This window comes from Lissotriton vulgaris, chromosome 7 (assembly GCF_964263255.1).
Source record: "Lissotriton vulgaris chromosome 7, aLisVul1.2, whole genome shotgun sequence".
Classification (NCBI taxonomy): domain Eukaryota; kingdom Metazoa; phylum Chordata; class Amphibia; order Caudata; family Salamandridae; genus Lissotriton; species Lissotriton vulgaris.
Genome location: NC_141695.1, coordinates 478571919 through 478596338, shown reverse-complemented (window position 1 = coordinate 478596338; position 24420 = coordinate 478571919). Strand labels below are relative to the sequence as shown.

The window sequence follows — 24420 nt, the reverse complement described above, 5'->3', positions numbered from 1 at the left end:
GTCTCCTCCACATTTCACATTTGGCGCGGCACCCGACAGGGGTGTCCGTTATCGCCTTACCTGTTTGCCTTGGCCATGGAGCCCCTCGCCGCGTGGGTGCGGATAGACGCTCAGCTGCATGGGTTCGATTGGGAGGGCGGTCCGTCCGACAGAATTGCGCTCTACGCAGATGACGTCCTCTTCTTCCTTACTGCCTTACATAGCTCGGGACTGCGCCTTCTCGACATTCTACAGATTTTTGGTGAGAACTCAGGCTTATATATGAATCCCCGCAAGTCTACCCTGTGGGTCTTGGGCGAGCAGACACCGGCGGTGGGTAGTTGGGCTGCTTCGCTTCAAGTAGCGGTTGGAGGGCTCCAGTATTTGGGGGTCTTTCTGTCTTATGCCCCCGCTGTGTCTTGGGAACGGAACTTGGTGCCAGTGTGGGACCGGGTACGTGCGGACATGAAGACCTTGGTGCGTATGCCACTTACCATTTATGGTAGATCGGCCATCTTTAAGATGGTGGCACTCCCGCGCCTGCTGTATCACCTCCAGAATCACCCCTATCCGATTCCCTCGAGCTGGTTTCGTCAGGTCAATTCTCACCTCGGACAATTCTTGAGGGAGGAGGGTGCGGTCCGGGGATCATTGCGCACGTGCTTCCTCTCCACATATTGTGGTGGACTGGCCACGTCAGACGTTCTTTCCTACTATCAGGCCTCCCATTTGTTGGTGTTGAATGAATGGTGGTATGGTGACCGTGCGGATCCGGCCTATGCCATGGAGCGCTTTTTGAAGGGCCCCCATACGCTTCATACTATCCTCTACTCTGCGCCCCTGCGTAATGCACTGCCCACAGCTACTCGGTTGGTATTCCTCATCTGGAAACAGGCCCTGCCTCGCGTGGGGTGGTGGAATGCCCTGACGCCGGAGACACCCTTATGGCACAATGGCTGCTTCCCAGCTCTAGCCTCTCTACAGGGCTTTGTGGAGTGGGACAGGGTGGGGATATCGACTTTAGGGGATGTGATGCATGACACTACACTGAAATCTTTCCAAGAACTCCGAGATGAATTTTAGATGCCCAATTTCGCCACGCCCTGTCCCCCAGCCTGGTGGGTCTGGAGACATTGCCGGACTTCAATCCCCTGGAAGCGAAAGTGTTCATGGGGGACCTTGTAACAAAGAAGATTTCACGCATATACCAAACACTGGTCATCCATAGTTCTCCCACGCTTCAGAAACTCAGGGAACACTGGGAGGGAGATGTGGGGGAGTTGGAGGAGGAGGACTGGAGGGAGGCGCTGGCCTCACCTCAGGGCGCGGCTATTGCTATGCGCCTCCGCTTGGTCCAGTTCAAATTCCTGCATAGGGTCTATTATACAAGAGTTCGTCTGTTTAGGGCGGGCTTGATAGCCTCGCCGGCTTGTCTTTGCTGCCAGAGCTAGGAAGGGACATTCCTCCACACGGTATGGAGTTGCGGGATTGTCGCGCGTTTCTGGAGGGGAGTGTTGGCCTACTTAGCTGAGGTGTTGGGGGGGAGCTCCCACATACGCCGCAGTTTGCCTTATTGCATGTGATGGATGGGGTCGGGGGTAACTTGTATAAAAGACACCTGATGTTACTAGGCCTTACCACTGCTAAGAGAGACATAGCCCAAGGGTGGAAGGATCCCCGTGCCCCTAAGATGACGATTTGGAAGAGGGGCCTTGATTTTTATATGGGCCTGGAGAGCCCGATTTATATTGCTAGGGGTTGCCCTCGGAAGCATTTTAAAATTTGGAAACGCTGGGCAGATTACAGTGGGGTGTGGTTGGAGCCTCTGGTGGAGCAGGATGTTCTCCCTCTGGATGAGTGAGGGGGGCTCTATTAAAGAGTCTAGAATATGGTGCAGACAGGATGTATGGACTATAGGGGCTCGATTCTACATATGGCATAATATATGTTCGGTGTGGACTTCTTTTCTTTGTTATTTTTCCCTGGTCTTCTTGAAAGCTGTGCGACTGTGGGGGGGAGGGGAAAGGGAGGGGAAAGGGATGGGAAAGGGAGTAGGGGTGTGGGGGCAGTTGAGAGTGGGAGTGGGTGGGGAACAGGGGGGTGGGTTAGTGGGGTTTCACGTTTTCTTTGTAGTGTATGTTCATACGGTGGAAAAGTCAAATGCTGATGATCTTGTGATGTTTCCTGTGACAGGTCCCCTGGGTGTCATGGCCCTGTGCTGCATTTGCAACTTTGACAATAAAATGTGTTTAAAAAAAAAGAAACAAACCAAATCCCACGATAGACCCCAGCACATAATAATTAAAATGATATAAAAACTGTGATTAAATTTATATTTGTAAATATTATAACTTCAAGAAAATGAATAAACTCTCCAACGTGTAAATTATTGTTAAAAAGAAAAAAAAACTAAAACTCATATCTGTACCATTGATGTTTGCTTCCTCAATGTTTTTGTAATCATGATACGTTGGCCAGTACATTATGGTTTCATGATATTTCAGAAAGGGTATGGATATATAATATCCATACCATATTTGAAAGCCTGTTGGTGAGAGCCATAGACGCTGGACTGGTCGATTATATTTCTTTGTATTTCTCAGCACTGTGACCCCTTTAAATCCTTCCCCTTTCTGATCTACAAACATGAACTAACAAGATGCTTGTTTTCTCTCTGATTTAGACAGTCACCAGGGCTGAAGCGTATTGCTCTGCAAACAACATACCTTTTCCCCATGTGGTCATTCCAGAAGGGGATGAATTAAACCCTTCTGAAGCCTGCTACATATTTGAGGAGGCAAATAAGCCGTTAGTGATTCACATACCACTTTTTAACAAGCAAAATAGCGGAGGTAAGGATTTGACAACAGCAGGTAAATTGTGAATGTGTGCAGTCGTGTAACATTTGAAGTGCCAGCAAGTCCTGGTTATTGACTGATCCTGGTTATTGACTGATGTGTGACTCTTGAAGAAGAGAGGCAGTACTTGTGGCACAGGGCTGCAGTCACCTTTTATAGAAAATTCTTCAACATGAGTTTGCTATAAAACATACTTTGAGAAAATAAACCTCTTGAAACTATAATGCTGATGTTGGTTTGACATTCATCTGCATATCGTTCTTGATACGTTAGAGAAACTCAAATCACTTCACCTGTGATGTGGTTTGACTTTGTAGTAGCCGAACTCTAGCTCTGGTGTCTCTAGGTTTCTCGTAACCAAACAATTTTTTGCTGTATGCACTGAGCGTTATACTGATTTCATCTAAGGAGTACGACTATCTTGTTTCACCTTTAACTCAATCATGAATATTGTTTGATTCCTTATAATGTGTGGCCTTCGTGCCTCCTGGACACCCTTTTTATTACATAAAAAGCCACTCCTTACCTCCTGTTTCATCAACGACTCCCTATAACACAATTGTCATGAACACATAGGGCGGGCGGGAGTTTGTAAGGAATCCAAGCAAGAGAAGGGTTCAGAGTAATGCAATTACCTTAAGTAATCAAAGCATTACCCCCTCAAGCTGAATGCTTGGATTCCTTACAATGTGAGAAGTAGCAAATGCTGAAACAAAGCTAGAACAACTGAGAAAATGGCAAAACCCAAATCTATATTGCCAGGAATAAAAAAAGATGCAGATTCAGCACCCTGAGTGAATCACCCAAGTGCCCACCCTATACATTTCAGACAAGGAGGTTCCCTGACCCTCTGCTAGAGAAGCTGGCAACCCTCATGTTGACCTGCCGTGTACCCCTAAAGGTTTCTCCTTTGCCTGCCATGGTAGAAGCTTCCCTGTGTATTCACTTTCTTCATACACTGTCTGAAGGTAAGTCCTACTTGCTACATCCCTGAAACCATAATAGAATTCTCTCATTTGTGTTTTTGACTGGAGTAACTCTTGCTTGGTATTCAGATTCCTATTCTTAGTGTACTCCTGGTTCTCATGGGCAAGTCTTACTTCAATCTTCATTCTTTCCTCTTTTTTTGCCCTTTGTTGCAGGATTTCTTTCGAGGTGATTATGCCTTTTAGCGTAGCTTTAAATGCGTCCCAGAATACATTAATTGGGGTGGATTCTTTATTTATATAGAAAAAGGCAGTAATCTCATTGGCTATTTCTGTGCACCACAGCTCATTTTCCAAATTGAATTTATTAAAATACCATCTTCTCGGAACATTTCCGTCCCCGCTTCCGTCAGCGATTTCCATTTTAATTAGGGCATTATCAGAAAAAGCATTTAGAACATGATCATACTTATTGACAGAGAGATTGTATGAGGTCAAGAAGAAATCTATTCTAGATGCTGAATCAAATTTTGCCGAATTGCAAGAGTATTCCCGCTTGCCTGGGGTTTTAAGGCACCAATTGTTTACGATATAGATTGTCGACCCTTCAACCTTAGTAGTGAGGAGATCAGCCACCAGATCACCACAATCCTCAACACATCAATCACCACAGCCAACTTACCTGAAGCCTGGAATCACTCAGAGGTCCGAATGCTCCTCAAGTAGCCCTCTGCAGGTCCCAACGACCTCCAGAACTGTTGCTCCATTTCACTTTCCCCCTTTCCTACCAAAGTCCAGTAGAAGGTCATCAATCTCCAACTCATTGAACACCTGGAGAGAAACAACATTTTAGACCCCTCCCAATCAGGATTCAGCTCCAACCACAGCACCTGCCCTGATCACCGTGACAGACAACACCCTCACCCTACTTACATCTGCCTATTAGAGGGAAATCAGCCATACTGATCCTTCTCTCCTTCAACACCATCTCCCACCATGTACTCAACAACCAACTGCTTTAGAATCGAATTCAAAGACAACGCTTTTAGATGGATGGCCTCCTGCCTCTCGAGCGCACAGAGAGGATCCATCTCCCTCCCTTCAACTCACAGCCAAAGCACACCTTCTGCTGCATCTCTCAAGGCTCGTCCATCAGTCTCATCCTCTTCAACATCTACATGCTACTGCTAGAAGACAATGTCAGAGGTCAGAACATCAACATCATCTCCTATGCCTATAACACCCAGCTCCTCCTCTCACTCTCAGCAGACTCCATTATGATGCAAACCTATTTTCACAACTGCTTGCAACGTCTCAGCCCGGATGAAAGACAACTGCCTTAAAATTAATATACAAAAGGGGGTGGTGATGGACGGATCATCTCAATCAATCAAACACTCATACCCAGTCAAAAGATCTGGGTTTAATCCATCACCGTTCTTTAGCCCACTCTCCCACCCCAGTTCAGACATGGCTATATGCAAATCAGTCTGACCCTGTGCCTCATGGGAACAGTCCAGCCCGAACTGCCAAGCCATGTCTGCCCAGATTTCTGTACTGGGGTGAATGTAAAACATTGTTCTGCATTCTGTCCATCACCTGTTGTTTTTGGATTTGTGACCCAGACTGGGACAGGTATGCTCAGACGTGAGTCCCGTGCTCTCCATGCCACTGGAATCAAGCTATGCAGGCTGATGAGGGCTGAAAGCCAGAAACCGGTCCTTGGATGCTTGTTTCCAGTCCAGGGAGGACCTGGCTTGGCAGTTCAGGCTGGACTGTTCCCATGGGGCACAGGGTCAAGACTGATTTGCATATGGCTGGGTTCAAACTGGAATGGCATGGTGAGCAAATAAACGATGGATTTAGGCCCAGATCTCTGTACTGGGGTGAATGTAAGACATTGTTCTGTATTCTGTCCATCACCTGTTGTTTTTGCATTTAAAATGAATATAGACAAAACCAAAGTACTGATTTTTGGCAGCCACACCTCCTTCTGGTACCACTCAAAGCTCAGACCCATCCCACTCTGAAAGATCACACCTGCAACGTCAGCATCATCCTAGACAGTAAACTCTGTATGTTCGCCCTTAGTTGGCAGGGTATGCTCAAACGTGAGTCCCTTGCTCACTTGGCCACTGGATTCAAGATAGCCTGGCTGATGAGGATTATGAATCCGAAACTGGTCCCAGGATGCTTGTTTACGGTCCAGAGAAGACATGGCTTGGCAGTTCAGGCTGGACTGTTCCCATGAGGCACAGGGTCAGACTGATTTGTACATGGCCATGTCTGAACTGGGGTGGCTGAGTGAGCTAAAAAATGGTGATGGATCTGCTCAAACGCTTCATTCATCATCCCCTTTTGTAACTCTATATGACACAACAGGTCAACACCATCTCCTCAGCCTACCGCCACAGGCTCCACATGCTCTGCAGAATTTTCAAATGGATCCCCACTAGAACCAGGAAAACAGTGACGCAAGTCCATTTTTCTAGGTACAGTAATGTAAACTACCTAGATAGTGTACATTAAAAGAGATAAAAGAGTTATAATATTTATGCATGATGCAAAGGTATGGGGGCAGTGGCGGATATATATGTTAATGCTTAGGTATGCTTTAAAAAAATACCAGAGTATTTATTTTAAAGCAATTAATCATTAATAGATTAAACAATATATTTACAAGACAAGTTTGGGGGCTATATTGGTAATTATGTTAATATAAAGGTATTTAAAACAATCTTGGTATTAATTTGATACCAAATTAATATTTCGGCATGATGCTTATTAAAGAATTAAACACCTGAATTGGATGCAGTAGGTATTGGAGCAGTGAGTGGGACAGTGTGTTAATATTCAGGTATGTTAAAAAAAATACCTGAGTATTAATTTAATCACAATTTATAATTAACAGATAAGGCAATATACTTTCGGGACGGGCGCAGGTGGTTTCAGGGCTATGGGTAGGTAGCATAATATTCAGATTTTTGTTTAAAGTGGGTATTAATTTGATACCAAACTAATACTTCTGCATGATGCTTATAAAAAATAAAATAATTCCAGAACAGGATGCAGAAGGTATAGGGGAAGTGGGTGGGTAAGTGTGTTAATATTCGGGTATGTTTTAAAGAAATAAATACCCGAGTATTAATTTAATGACAAATTATATTAAACATATTAAGTAGTTTACTTTCAAGATGGGGAGCAGGAGGTTTAGGGACTATGGGTGGGTAACTATGTTAATATCCAGGTATTTTTAAAAAAGAACCTGAGTATTAATTTAATACCAAGTTAATGGTTCAGCATGATGCCTATAAAATACAGCAAATCCTGCAACAGGATCCAGAAGTAATGGTGCAGTGGGTGGCTATGCGTGTTAATACTCTGGTATGTTTAAAAAAAAAATCAAACACAAGTAGATGATGGACGGATGCCGAAACTTGTCAGTCACAGAACTGGGGTGAATACATAATCTTTCTTTAGCTCACTTCGCCACTGCAGTACAAGCCCAGCTATATGTAAATCAGTCTTGACCCTGTGCCTCATGGGAACACTCCAGCCCAAACTGCCAAGCGAGGTCTTCCCTGGACCGGAAACAAGCATCCTGGGACCGGTTTTGGGGCAACACCCCTCATCAGCCAGGCTAGCTTGAATCCAGTGGCATAGTGAGCAAGGGACCCATGTCTGGGAATACCCTGCCAACTTTGGGCAAACAAAGCTAAAACAAGGAGGTGAAATAAAATAAATACCTGAGTATTCCATTAATCATTTATAATTAAGCAGCATACTTAATACTGGGACGGGATGCAGAAGGTACAGGGGCAGTGGGTGGGTAAGTGTGTTTCTTAATAACAATATATAATTAATATATTAAATAGTATGTTTTCAGGATGGGGTGCGGGAGTTATATGGATTATGAGTGGGCAAGCATGTTCATTATCAGGGTCAAAAAATAAATAAAACAAGTATTACATTGATGCAAAATTTATAGTTGTAAATGATGCCTGTCAAATACGTTCAAAATGGGGTGGGATGCACAAGGTATACATTTAATCTATTTTGATACAAAAACAGATTGCACTTGGTTTATGAGTAGTACGTCTGAAAGTTTGTGACAATCTTCTGCACACCAAAAAAACTGAAAAATTTATTTATTTTGCAACTGAATGAATTTTAATAATCCGTAATAAATTGAATAGCATTATTTTTACATACATCTCTTTTAATAAATAAATGTAGATCAGCTTCTTTTCCTAGAGCAGACAGAGCACATTGAAGCAAGACTAGAGCACATTGGAGCCAGACTAGAGCACATTGAAGCCAGATGGGCAAACATATCCTAGAGCGCGGCATGTAGGTAACTTTAATTTACATTCATTCAAATATGAAGAAGATTTACAGTACAGAAGAAGAGAGTGAGGCTTAGTTGCGTGCTTAACTAGCATAATATATTACCTATACATGTGTCACATCTATAAAAAAAATTACAAATTGCATACATACCGTTTCCTAATTTTGGGCTCATAACAAGGTCACAATTTAAGTGTTTTTCAAAATGAAAACAGTATCTGCAAACAGTTTTTTTAATAATCTTACTAGGTTCCAAAAGTAAAGCCACATTTTAAGTCAGAGATTTTCTTAAGGGGCGACATAATGAACAAAAGAAATACAGAGTAAGAATGTAATTGTTTCTTTAAAAAAAATAGGCAAGTAATCCGGAGAAAGAGTACAGCAAAATATAAAAAATATAAAAATGTAGGCGATATTTCCTAGGTAGTCTGCAGGTACAAGAAATCTAAACTGCTCAATGTTAGCAGCTAATCTTTCTGTCATTTCTCTACTTTTCTTGGAAATATGAGGCTGCAGGCTACCTGGTAAAGACTGTGTCTGCCTCATTTCCTGAAACCTCTGCTCTTTTCATAAACTTCTCTAGACATTATAAAGGTTGGGGTGACGTTTGCCAAAAGCGTGATTAAAAAAGTTATGACAAAACTCTATGACATTATTTCTTTTTGCCTCACCAGCTAAATGGGTGGAGTAGCAGATCCAACTTTCAATAGGGAAAAGTGGTTTATGCCTACGCCCGAACCTGTTTGGATACCCAATCCAATAAAAATAGTTAAGAAGGGGGGCCAATTTCTGTTCATTTTGAGAAAATTCAATAATTGCAGTGTGGCACTCATCTACACATTCTGGTAGGAAAAATCACAAAGCAAATAAGGCTGATTTTTTTTACTTTACGCCAATATGCCTGTGTGAAATTGAAAAAAACAACCTTGATACAAGGAATTTATAGTTTTAATCATTTGAATTTCGAAATCAATAGTTATTTTGGACTGGCTTTTGTTAAGTGTTTTTTGTTTTACAATTGAAAGAAATGTATTGTATGTAGAAGCCTGTTTATCGGGCAGTAATGCATAAATTAGTAGCATGGTGGTATGTTACCATCACCTCATCGTCAAAATAACTCTATTTGGTTACAAGAAAGATAGAAGTTTGAAACAAACACATTGCGAAGATAAAATTAACATTTCTAGGCTACAGAAGCGTAGATAAAAATAACAACAATAGAAAAAGTACATACATATTAATAGGAGATATGAGCCCTGGTGTCAAATACCATAAACATCCATCTCTAGTATCACCCATACAGTAAAGACCGTGTAACTAATTTGTAGAAATAATTACTCAGAATCTCTTCAGCTATACATTTTCAATGTGTTTTCTTATAGACATTGCAACTCTAATAAAATTCATAACAGCAGTGCAATAGTTAGCGTGGACAAAGAGAGTAAAAAATTAAAACCACCAATGAAAGTGCATGTCCTTATTTCCCTTAATAATGGGAATAAAAATTGCCCTCCTAGTCTTTATAGAGGGGACATAATAAAATAAAGTGCAACATGCTCTGTACTGTCAAATCGTCACACGGGCAGGATGATAAACTATGAACTCAGCCTGATTGTATCGGAAATGCCACTTGATAGTGCAATGTGTTTAACCAAAACCTAGTTAGGTAAAATCATGCTTGAACGTCAGGGGTAAAAGTTAGATAAAATGTTTGTTCTCCAGGGGATACATTTAGGAGATCTGATGCTACCAATTGTGCATGGTGCAGTTGTGCCTCTTTTATGACATCTTTCGCATTTGTGTTAATGCTGGAAGGATTATCATAATAATACCCCAAACCTAACTCATATAGCTTTTCCTTCACAAAGCGAAGCCAGGGGATAGGCAGTGCAATATCTAAGTTGGTGCAATCTAAGATAATGATCTTGTGAGTTCATTAGGTCCTCTGATAACCACATCTTGGCCCATATAAGCAAAGGGGGCAATAGCAATTCGATCTTCAAGGTAGGCCAATCCTAGCACCTGGTGGCAAAAATATTTGGGGGCATTATTAGGAGCCAGTAATGATCTCTTTATAAATTTGTTGTCCAGGACCTGCAACTGTCGAGTGATATAGTAACCCCAGATTCCCGCCGCATATGATGACACCGACAAACATTTTACTTAATAAAGGGTAACTTGGTCTGTCACTGGTTTTGGCCTAGCTTGCAAGCAAATTTAAATAGTCCTTCCACAGCCTAGCTGGTTTGTTGTGCCCTAGCTGCAATGAGATGAACCAATGTCATAGTTTCGCTCAAAAGCTTCCCTAAGTATGTAAAAAAAAATACTTGTCAATGGTCTTGCCCCTAACCTCAAATTTACTTGTTTTATTACCTTTAGGGCCACAGACCATGACATAAGATTTAATAAAATTCACTTTTAAATCCAATGATGCCATAAAATCAATAAAAGCGTTAAGTGACTTTTGGAGGCTATTGGTTGTGAAAGCCATTAAAACAGTATTGTCCGCAGAAGATAACAGTGGGATTGGATTGCCTCTAATTTGAGGAAAATCAAGTTCCTTTTCTATTAAAAAGGCCTCTAAACCATTTCTATACAACAACAAAAAAGGAATGGGGCTAAGATACAGCCCTGGTGAACTCCTTCTGTAGAAACAATGGAGCCAGTCTTCTCCCCTCTAGGACCATAAGGTACGTCAACCATTGTGGAGGTTTGAAGCCTACGCAGAAGGGATGTAAAAGCTTCTTTGAAACCCAGTTTCTCCATCAACCCCCACAATTTCTCACAGTTGACCATATCATAAGCACTGGACAAGTACATGAAGGCCAGATGGATGGCCCTCCTGGCATTCATGAACTTGCCAATAGTAAGGCATAAATTAAGGCACTGTTCAGCAGTGCCCATCCCCCTTCTAAATCCGTGGTGCATTCTTGACGCGTCATTCCCGCTCCTCGGAGGTGTGAAGTGATGTAAATAATTAATTTACTCTCTTAATTTCTATGCAGGTAAGTACTTAATCAATAATAACTCAATCGAAATGAAGGAAAACAGAGTCCGTGGTGTAAGAGTTTCTAAGGGTTTTATTCCTCATAAAGGAATCAGGATATCATGTTCTGACCACCACACAGGGTGTCAGAAGGGATGGATGAGCGCGCTGACGTTTATTGACAATACATAGCTTATATACTTGATTTACATCATAATGTTCAATGTAAGAGGCGTAACAGCTGAGAGAAGACAAGATAACGGTATACACGTGGTGCTAGTACATCATCAAGAGGCGTAAACTAGGCGTGAACTAGGGCGTGTGCTAGAAACGTCACTGATAGGTGACGCAAGTGGGTGGCACCAAGGGGTGGTGCTAACAGAATGTTGCAATGTCAGCAGAAATCGGAAGCTTGGATGCGCGCGCAGCTGCATGACGTGTGATAGACGGGGTGCAGGGGACTTGACATTTACACTGACGGAAAGAGACAGAAGTCTGGCATGTCAGATCAACTTGTGCTTCTATCATATCTGATATCTGATGTTTTAGGAACTAAGCTATCTGGGCAGAAAGGTCTCTAGAGCAGAAGCTATTCTATACTTGCTGTGAGTGCGTGTATAAGCGCCTGAGTGTCTGTATGAGAAGCGTGGGGGCACGGGGCCTTCCATGGAAAAATGGCAACAGAGGCTATGAATTACTTACATAAAGACAGGTCGGCCCTTTAGCCCTGTAGCTGAGGAAGGATGTTTACTGAAGCTAGTAGGCTGGAATGTATCTTCGGGGAGGAAAACAGATAACTCGAAGGTTATAGTCAATCTTGGCAGGCAGCAGGCTGAGCTGAGCACGGAGGGCCGCGCTAGAAGTAAGTCAGAGTTCACGGGTACGGGGGCTGCTTGGGCAGAGGCCCTCGCAGTCAGAAGCCAGAAAAGAGGCTCGATGGCAGAGATTCAGGGCCTACTCTCAGCCAGGCTGAAAAACGTAGGAGTATACTTCAAAAAGACGTTGGCATAGCATACTTAGGAACGGACCATCAAACCCATTCATGGTGGGTCTGAAAGAGGACAAGTTAACGTTGGACGCAAATGTATTTGCGTCTTCATAGCTGGTACAGGAGGGAAGTTACATGCACTTTTAACTCGTACATGGAGTCGGTGGGGTACTCGCTAGGGAACACAACATGACCATAAAATTTATATTACCTCATTCCCTCCTTGTTCCCTACGGACCCTTCATGATATATCGATCCTCATAAATCGATCGGTTTGTTCTTGTAACATTATATGTTCGTCTTTCTTTCTTTGACTGTTTGAGAGGCAACTGGAATGCTCAATGCAGGATGTGGCACACAGTCCACATATCGCTGGCCCACACTGCAGGCATAGGCAACAACTGAATACTATAACAAGACCAATGCCTAGGAAGGATAAGATCTTCCATCCCCAAGCTGTTAACGTAGTCCAGAACCAACCGGACCAAGTCCAGGTGCCTGGATTCTGATGTATCTGATTTGCAATTTTATGTAAACGGGTGATAGCTTGATAGACAGATGGTGCATTTTGTGGAATGAAAACACAGCAACTTGACCCGATGACCTTACAGGCTCCACCTCTATCTGCCAAGATGACGTCAATCACAAGACGATTTTGAAGGACAACAGTCCGTATAGCAGACTGCTCCTCTGTTAGGTTACCTAGAGCGGAGGCAGTTTCGTTCACTACTGCTTCAAGTGTTCTCGTTAATCTGCGTATTAATTTACTGTTTTGGACAGGTCCTAGGAAGAAAAAGAATCCTTTATTGAAATCAGTGTACTGTTCCCATGCCGTTTCTGTGTAGTCGACAAGGGGAATATCTCTTTTGGGTCTATTCGGTGCTAGATTCGTGTTTCTATGGTAATCAGGAGGAGCTAGGAAAACAGGTGGCAGAAGGAATGCAATGTAACAGGTACCGTCCCAATCTGGAGGCAAACGTATGTATGCGGTATGACCACAAACAAAATAGGAATGACTGGTAGCTTTAAAAGACGATTTACCATGGTCACTGAACTCGACCACAGTAGTGCATTTACTATGACCTAAGTGTACTGAACCTTTCTTGCTAACACATAATTCACCTGTGACTGGTAATACTAACATATGGGGCAAAACTGGAGCAGTTTCAGATTCAACAGTGAGGATCATAAGGCTAATCGTGTAATTACCTAATCCATATACTTCATTTTCTAGATCAGTTCCTATTCGAGTAGGAAGTCCCTCTTTATCAGGATAACAGACGTTGAGCAGGACTAAGTTCAAGTTTCCCCAAACCCAGCCCCCTTCGGAAACAGCGATATCAGGATCTAAGGAATTAATTATTTTAAACCATGCTCCACAAGAGCCATTGTGAGTGAATGGGTACGGAAAGAGAGGCAGAGCTCCCTTGTAATTCTGGTAGGGAGGGAGTCGACCACATATCCAGCAGTCTGTAGCATTACTTGTCTGATGGGAATGGTGTAACATACTAATGAATGTATTGTTGCGCAGCGCAAGTCTGTAAGAGAGTTCATGTGCAGGAAGTTCACTAAAAGTGTGTTCAGCAGAGGCATTGTAAGCAGATTGTTTACGCCTGAGAATAGGCCAGTACATAGGAAGCAGAATGCTGGCAATAATAATTAGAATACTCAGAATAAACATGATTATTAGTGTCACTATGCAGTGACTACGGAGTGATTTGCAATATGTTCTTCTCTTTTCCTCTCTCTCTCTAACTCGATCTAGGGGATACATGTCAGAAACTATTTAACCGATTCACCTAGGGGAGGACTTAAACAATTAAACTGTCTGACTTGCTAGATCGAAGCTTCATACGGTAAAGTTCTTGAGGAGTCTTTTCTCTTTTAGGCACAGTAACGTCTTGTGCTTCAACACAGTCTTTGGTGGGGGTGGACGAGTCAGAGTCCTGTTTCAGTCCGTTTTTTAGTTCATTGCATAGCTTGATGTGACTCGTGTGGACCCACCCCTTTCTCCCCTCGATTTTCACGGCGGTCCTGGTGGTAAGCAGAACGGTCTTCGGAGACTTCCAGCGGGGCTCCAGCGGACTTTTCCGGTCGAAGTTCCTGACGAGTACCAGGTCCCCTGGACGGACCTCATGCGCCTTTACATCGGTGTTGTCAGGGAAGGCTGCGGCAACCTGTGAACGACATGATTGGAGTGCAGACATCAAGGAGGCAAGGTAATCTGTCAACATGTTACAATCAACATCAGTGATCTTTTTCGGAACGGGCGTCCCCCACATATTCGGCGGTCTGCCAAAGACCACTTCGTACGGGGATAGCCCTGATCTTGAGTGGGCGACCATTCTCATGTAGAATAGTGCCACGGGCAGGGCGACTATCCAGTCGACCCCTTTTTCCTGACAGATCTTGGCAAGACGGATTTTTAGTGTCTGATTATGCCTTTCTACAAGGCCAGCTGCTTCGGGATGTCGGACACAGTGGAACCTCCACTGATATCCTAGCAAGAGGGAAACTTGTTTCATCAACTCGGACGAGAACGGCTGTCCGTTATCTGAGTACACGACACGGGGCAAACCGTACCGTGGGAAGAATTCACGAACCAACTGTCTGGCTGTGGTCGGAGCAGTGTAGTCTGGGACTGGGTATGCTTCGGTCCAGCGGGACAGAGCACAAACGATTACAAGAACATACTTAAATCCTCTACAGCTATTCATCTGGATATAATCCATCTGGAGGACTTCAAAAGGGTGATCGGGAGGATGGAATCCACCTTGCTCAACAGGGACGCTTTTACCTGGATTGAACTGACAACAGATCATGCAAGTACGCACTTTCTGTTTTGCTGCTGCTCGTAAGTGTTTGTTGTACCAGAGATTCTGTAAACTGTCTAACATGGCTTTCTCTCCAAGATGGGCAGGACTATGTGCTGTATTTATCATGACTTGAACCATTGAGTCGGGGAGAAACCATATAGATTTTCCCTTCGTCACCCAACCTTGGTCTGTCTGAATCCCTCCTAGTTCAGTCCATTTCTTTATCTCCTCTGGAGTAGCATGTGTCTGGATGTCAATTACGTCTAGGGCGGGATCTCTAACTGTCATACACTGTGTTTGTACTATTGTCTTTGTCACATCAGTAGTCTGGGTGTGAGTCAATGCTGTATGTTTTGCTGTCTGGTCTGCCAGGTCGTTACCCTGGGAAACAGAATCTGTGACTTTGGTATGTGCCTTACACTTCATGACTGATATGCCCGAGGGCAAATGTATTGCTTCTAACAGTGCTTGAATGAGGGGGCCATGTTGTATCTTGGCCCCATGAGAAGTCAGAAAACCTCGTTCTTGCCAGAGGACTCCGAAGTCGTGTACAACTCCGAAGGCATAGCGGGAATCTGTGTATATGTTAACATTTCTGTTCTTGGCTAGAATACAAGCTCGGGTCAGAGCGATGAGCTCTGCTGCTTGAGCAGACAGGGTGTCAATACGATGTGTTTCTTTAATTTCAGTTTCAGTGGTCACGGCGTACGCGGCCACTAATTCTCCTGTACTTGTTCTCATGCATGAACCATCCACATAAAGTGTCAGGTCTGGATTTGTCAATGGGACATCTGTTAAGTCTCGTCTAGGCTTAGTTACTGCATTAATTATTTCTATACAATCATGCGGAGCTGGATCTGTCGTAACTGTAGGTAACAGTGTTGCTGGGTTCAGGATGCTGCAACGTCTGATTTCTATGTGTGGCTGGAATAGTGTTAATTCATAACCTGTCAGTCGTGCTATAGTTAAGTGTTGCGTCTGGGTTCTGTTTAACAAAACCTCTACAGAATGTGGTACTTGAACTGTTAACTGATGACCTAAAACAATTGAATCACTTTGTCTTATTGCTAACGCTGTTGCTGCTACTGACTTTAAGCACGCAGGGAGTGCTTGAGCTACTGAATCCAATGTACTAGAAAAATAAGCACAAGGCTTATGTGAACCTGCTTGGTCTTGAGTGAGGACAGACAACGCTGTACCATCACGTTCTGTAACAAAAAGTGTAAACGGTTTGTTGTAACATGGTGTCGCTAAAACTGGTGCTTGGCATAAAACTTTCTTTAATTCTTCAAAAGCTTGTGTGTGTTCCTGAGTCCAAGGGAGGACAGTCGAAGTTGCTGCCTCCTGTGTCGTTAACTGGATGAGTGGTTTAGCTAAAAATGCATACTGGGGAATCCATTGTCTGCAGTACGAGGTGAGGCCTATGAAGGCCCGCACTTCCTTTTGTGTCTTGGGTTGCGGCATGTTCACAATTAACTGAATGCGATCGGGAGTGAGCTGTCTCCCCACTTTGGACAGTAAGTGACCCAAGTACACAACTTGCTGAGCACAGAATTGTAGCTTCGAAGGAGACACCTTGTGTCCCTTGTCAGCCAGGAAATGTAAAACTGTCAGTGATGCTTTTTCACATTCGGGCTCACTTCGTGCAGTGATCAGCAGATCATCGACGTATTGTAGTAAAGCGGTGTTAACTGGCATTTGAATACAATCTAGTTGTCTTTTCAGTGCTTGACTATAGATGCTGGGGCTTTCTGTAAATCCTTGAGGTGCGCGCGAAAATTTGAAACTGCGTCCATTTAAACAGAATCCGAAGAGATATTGGCTCTCGGGATCAATAGGCACGCTGAAGAAGGCGTTCTTGAGATCAATTACAGTAAAGAACGTTGCTTCTGAATCAATAGCAGTCAATAGAGATGATATATCGGGGACCACAGGATACTGTGGGATAATGCATTTATTCAATTCTCGAAGATCAATCACCAGCCGATATACTGGCGGTGCATTGGGATCAGTACGTTTAAGAATCGGAATTATGGGTGAATTACAGATATTGGAGTCGGTTTCGACGACCACTCCTTGGGCAATGAGCTCTTCAATGATTTTCAGTAAAGCCGCTACAGCATCGGGTGGTAACTTGTATTGTCTGATTCTGGGTAATACAACACCTGCCTTGAGGGTAACGCGGTATGGTGTAATGTGCATACATCCTACATCAGTTGGGCCTTTTGCCCACAAGTAATCAGGTACATTTTTCAATCTGACGTCAAACTCACGAAGAACGTAATGACCCTTGAAATCCCGTAGAAAGAGTCTAACCCCCTCCGGGGAGCAACATATTATAGCTCCTAGAGCCTTCAGTGTTTTAATTCCTAACAGATTTTCCGGACATGATTTTGTTAGTAATAAGTCTGTAACGCGTGATAACGGACCCACAGCCAGGGGAACTGGTTCTGATACTTCATTTACAATAGGCTGTCCTGAAAACCCAAGGGAAACATTTTGTGAGCCTGAGAGGGGTGCCCCTGGAACTTCGTCATGACTTATTGTAGTGCGACTTGCCCCTGTGTCAATTAAAAACTTTCTATCTTTCCCCAATACTTGACTGTGTACATAAGGACCTTCTTGATCTACAGGAATCTCGATAAGAGGCAAGCCACCTTCCCTCTCTAGGCTGTTTCATGTATATCGGGAATATTCGGGGTAAGCAGACTGAGCATATTGGTACATCTGTTGTGAGACTTGCTGAGTTGCAGCAATGGGCTGTGGCTGTGGTACTGCTACGGTTTGTGCTGTCTGTGCAGATGCATGCATGGGCTGTGTATTCTGTGTAGACTGATGCTGGTTATGGTCTTGTCTAGGAGGATGCGGTCTCTCTTTAGTTTTTCCTGTCGCTATGTTATGTTTCAGAACTGCGCATTCGTGTACGTAGTGACCTGGCTGCTTGCAATAATTGCATGTCCCTTTCACAGGAGCTGCAGTGTGACTTGTCTGGGTCGTACCTTTTCTGTGACTGTCGGATGGAACCGTCTGGGCTACTAACATTTTCATTTTCGTGTCTTTCATGCGCTTCTGTTCCTGGTCTTGTTCTTCCCTAATTCTATTCTGGTGATATTGTAACATTTGTAACATCTGGGATGGCGTATTTGCTTGCCATGTACTCTCGACTTTATACACTCTATTTTTAACTAACGGTAGGGAATTCTCGACTAACTTTGATACGAAAAGATGTGGGTACGACTCGCTACTTGGCTGGAGGCCACAATTGATAATAAAACATTTCTCGAATCTAGAATAAAAGTCGCTAGTATCTTCATCATGTTTCTGTTTACAGGACGAGATTGCGTCCCAATCCTCCTTTCTAGTTGTCAATAATCTGGGCAGGACCTGTACTATTAAACCTGGTAATGCTTTAGTTTTGTCCCCAAGGCCTAACCCTGGAACCCGTTTCTTTTCTTCATCCTCTATTTCTGCCCAGGCAATCTTTGCGTCTCCCACCTCCCAGTCCTTTTCTTTTAATTTCTCGAATATACCCGTAGGCAATAATACTTTCAACATTTTCATAATATCATCATATGTGTAGTCCCCCATCAATAACATGTCTTTGAGCTCTCTATGAAAACCTGCAGGGTCTTTATCATGGCACGGTACTAATTTCTTCATTTCTAACAGTTCTAACTTAGTCAGAGGCGTGTGTACATACACGCGTTTCAAAATTTTATCCTCACCCATAACAGGGTGCACTTCTCGCAAGGGGTTCTGACTTTCAATACCACTCCCGCACTGCATATGGTACATTTTCCTTTCTGGGGGTGGGGCGGGAACATATTCAGGACTTACAAAGGTGTCATATCTGCGTCGTTGTTCTAGAATTATTTGGACTAATTTAGTGCTTAGGCCTCTCCATCTATCCATCAGTAGTGCTTCTAGTGTCTCATGTAAGGGACCTGGATCGGAATAATGTTTTCTGTATTTGATGAGAAGGTGTTGAATCATATATACCCCTGCTAATTTCTGTTCGTCGGGGGAGAGGTTCAGAAATGTCTGTGCTACCGTGTCATCATTATATATGTTTGCATTTTCGGCCCATGATACCGCTGATCGGGCTAGTTCTTGTTCATCCATAGAATTGAGTACATGGTACCCAACTCGATCTCGAAGCCGTTTATCAGTTTCCTGGAACTGATGCTCAGCAGAATTCGGATTCGTTAAGGCAGAGAAGAAAACTCTCTTGCTTTCTGGACGGATACCCTTCCTAAGATAAGTTCCCTTACCTACATATGCTATAGTGCTTGTAGTTGGTTCTAGTTCTTCAGATTCTTCTTCCTCCTCGGAGGGAGCCTTTTCTTTCTCTTTGTCGTGTACTGCTATCACTGCCTTCTTAATCTTTTTATACATGGCCTCTATGCAATTTTGTCTGTCATGTTTTCCATCAGCTATATTTTGACCCCACTTACTCAATGCATCTAATTCACTCTGCTCTGTTCCGGGCCTGTCTCGTTCTCTTATTAGACAATTTATGAAAAATCGTAGTATCAGTGCTTGCATGTTAACTTTCTGTTTCTCCAGGGCATCCCTAATACTGTCGGGGTCCTTTCCCGTTTGAACGAACTCATAAATTCTATCTAGGCGTTCCTTCATTCCTGCATAACATAACAAACTATCAGTAGCAGATCTTAACCGTAATGACGCTAATATCATTACGTCGTCCTGTCCAGGTTCTGGATCATATCTACAAACTGACATATTTTCTTTTAGTGCTTCAAGGCGGGATGAATTAGAAGAACGGGGGGATCTGTGCGTAAGAGGACTCTGCATACCTCTGAGATTTAATCTGTGAGTCGGTGGCGGGGTCTGGAGACCCGCGGTCGCACCTCCTGAAGCGGAAGCTTGGGCATTATCTCTGTGTGTAGTCAGTATCTGAATTTGTCTCTTAGTAGGATCTGATTGAAGTGGTTTCGGTAAATCAGTTTTAGGTGAGGGAAGTGGCGGAGCTGGCGGAACGGAACTAGTCTTTTTCGGTGTCGGCTGAGCGTGATCTTGGGGGGCAGTACCACCCCCGGCCCTGTCAGTAGGCAGGGCACGAACAGGCAGATTGGTGTAAGCTGGCGCTACATCTTCGAGATATGAATTTAGGAATATGTCTTTAGTAGTCTTATGCATTACTTTAGTTGGAACTAATGGTGACGGCAAATTTTTCGGTATTTCTGAAATGGCGTCAGGGGTACCATCGGCCAAAAGATACATGTTGTTCACTTTGCCATTTTGGATACGATCTATTTGTTCTACTTTTACTCGAATTCCCTCAGTAACTAATTCGTTTTCTTGGGCCTTTTCTGATTCTTTAAGCCTGTCTTCTCTACGGAGTGCTCTATCAGCACGCTTACGTGATTCCTTACGCCAAAATTCTATGGCGTCTTTCTGAGATTGTCTAGCTTTCTTTTTCCGTAATATTTCTTCTACCTTTATGATGCACTCGGCATCCCATGTTCCGTTAACTGGCCATCGGTATCTTTCCTCTAAGTGCTTGGTATAATCGGTCCATAACTCTAGATACAGGATGGCGTCTATGCCATGTTTATTATACATAAAATTACCTGGAGTGTCCCTAGGGGGGATTGGAATCTCTTCCTCTAACATCCCTTTCCTAGTTCCTATCTGCTTTAATTTGTTGAAAAACGGCATTGTGCCTACTTGATACTGGAATGCTTGATCCTTGATACTTAATGTCAACTGTAACTATTTATACAAAAACACAATAATGCACAAAAACAATCACATTCATACCACGACATTAATCACATGAAACATTTAAAGACATAGTTAACTTCCCCCTACTCTGAATGTACCGCTCAACGATACAGATACACTGCTGTAACAGTGCAGAAATTCGGAATACTTTATATACTGCTAAACAGTACAGATACACTGCCTAAAAACAGTGCAGACCGGACTTGCGTACCCAAACCCGTCTAGATACGACCCAGCAATGGTACTCACCGGGAAGCACGGAAAACAGAAGGCCTCGGAAAACTCGACTGGACTCGACTCGGAACTTCGGAAAACTTCGGAAAACTTCGGAAAACTTCGGAAAACTGGTGGGCCTCTTCACACCTCGGACCTTGCTTCCTTCGGCTGGGCTCTGGTCGGGATCCTCCGCACTCCTCACCGCCTCGTCTGGGCACTGATCGCAGTCTTCGTCACCTCCGTGTGTCAGAGGGGAATGCAGGAAATCCTGCCAGTACACGTGTTGTCCATCTAACTGATGGCAGGGGACACGGATTGCAACGCACCTTCCGGCGCGTGAGGTGGGGGAGGGGTCCCTGTTCGGGCGCCAAAATGATGTAAATAATTAATTTACTCTCTTAATTTCTATGCAGGTAAGTACTTAATCAATAATAACTCAATCGAAATGAAGGAAAACAGAGTCCGTGGTGTAAGAGTTTCTAAGGGTTTTATTCCTCATAAAGGAATCAGGATATCATGTTCTGACCACCACACAGGGTGTCAGAAGGGATGGATGAGCGCGCTGACGTTTATTGACAATACATAGCTTATATACTTGATTTACATCATAATGTTCAATGTAAGAGGCGTAACAGCTGAGAGAAGACAAGATAACGGTATACACGTGGTGCTAGTACATCATCAAGAGGCGTAAACTAGGCGTGAACTAGGGCGTGTGCTAGAAACGTCACTGATAGGTGACGCAAGTGGGTGGCACCAAGGGGTGGTGCTAACAGAATGTTGCAATGTCAGCAGAAATCGGAAGCTTGGATGCGCGCGCAGCTGCATGACGTGTGATAGACGGGGTGCAGGGGACTTGACATTTACACTGACGGAAAGAGACAGAAGTCTGGCATGTCAGATCAACTTGTGCTTCTATCATATCTGATATCTGATGTTTTAGGAACTAAGCTATCTGGGCAGAAAGGTCTCTAGAGCAGAAGCTATTCTATACTTGCTGTGAGTGCGTGTATAAGCGCCTGAGTGTCTGTATGAGAAGCGTGGGGGCACGGGGCCTTCCATGGAAAAATGGCAACAGAGGCTATGAATTACTTACATAAAGACAGGTCGGCCCTTTAGCCCTGTAGCTGAGGAAGGATGTTTACTGAAGCTAGTAGGCTGGAATGTATCTTCGGGGAGGAAAACAGATAACTCGAAGGTTATAGTCAATCTTGGCAGGCAGCAGGCTGAGCTGAGCACGGAGGGCCGCGCTAGAAGTAAGTCAGAGTTCACGGGTACGGGGGCTGCTTGGGCAGAGGCCCTCGCAGTCAGAAGCCAGAAAAGAGGCTCGATGGCAGAGATTCAGGGCCTACTCTCAGCCAGGCTGAAAAACGTAGGAGTATACTTCAAAAAGACGTTGGCATAGCATACTTAGGAACGGACCATCAAACCCATTCATGGTGGGTCTGAAAGAGGACAAGTTAACGTTGGACGCAAATGTATTTGCGTCTTCATAGCTGGTACAGGAGGGAAGTTACATGCACTTTTAACTCGTACATGGAGTCGGTGGGGTACTCGCTAGGGAACACAACATGACCATAAAATTTATATTACCTCAGAAGGACTGGGTTATTTAAGACCCAGCGGTGCCAGGGGACAACACCTGAAACCTTCGTGGGTAACCTGTTCCGGCGTACAAATGACAGAGACACGGGACACTTCCTTCGGCGTCAATGATTCGAGGTTTATTTACTGCAGGGAACACAAAAGTCACGTGAAGTACACAGCATGTAAGTTCGCGGGATCTGATTCAAATTGCTACTGTGGATCGCTCCTTTTATACAGTTTTCTCTCATAGGTTAACATGGTACACAAAGGTTTACAACTTGGTTCCCATCATTATCCCCAAGAGGGGTCGCTTTGATGTATTCAAGGTCCGGGACATAAGTACAGAAACATTCGGTGGTTCCCAACTGTAAAAACCCATCTTCCCACCATTAGTACATTCCAATCGGCAGTAAACAGATCGAAGAAGGAACAAGAACAGGTGCAAAGGAAGGCAGAAACCGTGGGGAGAGCGGAAAGGGTGTAAAAGGGGTGGTATCGGGAAACACGAGCTGCAGGCATCAAAGGGACGTGCCTAATGAGATGCACGGCTAAGACAATAGACCGGCACGGCAAGATGTGCCTCGAGCGGGGACATCTGCCTTACAGTATCATCCCCCTCATCATAAAGACACCCTCAAAGGAACACGTGTCTTCCGCAAGAGTCTTGGGAATCCCAGGGTCGCGAAGCGGACAGCGTCCGTTCGCTGGCTACTTGAGGGCAAGAGACAAAATGGATGCCGTATCTAAGATGGAACCCGTGGGTACAGATAGAAACCCACGAAACAAACGACCGGTTCAGATTAGCACAGCGAAACTGCGCACACCCACTAAACTCGTCGTTTGCGGTTCATAGATACCAGACTCGACCATATTCGTGCGAGTCGAAAACACCACTTACGATCGTCACGGAACCTCAGACGCTCCTTTTGCCCTCATGTAGGCAAGCACTAGTCAGAATCATACTCGATATTCATCAGACCATCTAGATGTTGCTGCAACATAACTCTGTCCAACTGAGCTCCTTTGGTAACAGGTGGCTGTCTTATACACGTCGTAGCACAGAGGCCACATAAGGCAGGACCACACTGCACACAAAGGCAACACGTGAACAGAAACGCTACAACAACTCCGATGATCATCAGAATCTTCCAACCCCAAGTCGACATCAGGCCCCAAAACCACCCAAGTAACGTCCAATCCCCTACGTCCACGTGTATGGACTCAGAGATCTTATGCAACTTTGAGATGGCTTGATAGACAGTCGGAGCGTTGTCTGGAATGAAAATACAGCAGCTCGAATGGATCACCTTACATACTCCACCTCGATCTGCTAAGACCACGTCTAAAACCATACGGTTTTGAACGTCATAAGCCTATCCGCCTGAAGTTCTGTGGTGATATTACCAAGGGCACTGGCAGTGATATTAGCTGTCGATTCCACCACTCAAGTCAATTGTCTCAGGTTCCTACTATTGACCATAGGTCCCCAAAACGGGAGGAAACCCTTGAAAAAGTCTCCTGCCTCTTGACCGGCAGTGTCCTCTTCGCTAATAACGCCTCTCACAACTCTAGTCTTGTGATAGTCTGCATCAACAGTGAACGTTGGAGGCAACAGATTTGCGATATAACATGAGCCCACAAAATTGGAGGGCAACCATGTATACGCACGATCGTGGCAGACAAAGTATGTACCCTTGGCAGCCAGAAACACAGGGGAAGAGAGCATCGGCAGGATATAAGTCTCGGAGCAAGCACTCTCTCCAAGACGAGCTCTCGATCTTCGGCCACGACCCAGTAAACAGAAATTACCAAGGTGGGGTACGACCCATATCGGAGGCGAGCTTCTAAGTTGTTTTTCATCAGTGAGCGCACTATACTCGACCTCACTCAGGACCCTATAGGCTTGTACCTCTTCCTCTGGGATGAGCGACGGTTCATAGATATCCCTATCTAAATCATCTATCGCTAT

General features: G+C 44.1%; 1 protein-coding gene across 1 annotated transcript in view; it reads left to right on the top strand.

Annotated features, from left to right (window-relative positions):
- LOC147701912 (cytosolic phospholipase A2 gamma-like) overlaps positions 1-24420 on the top strand; it is a 956977-nt gene that overhangs the window by 779153 nt on the left and 153404 nt on the right. Inside the window, exon 16 of the mRNA XM_086930542.1 lies at positions 2663-2831. Within this exon, the coding sequence (XP_086786668.1) occupies positions 2663-2831 (169 nt within the window). The remainder of the gene's footprint in view (positions 1-2662; positions 2832-24420) is intronic.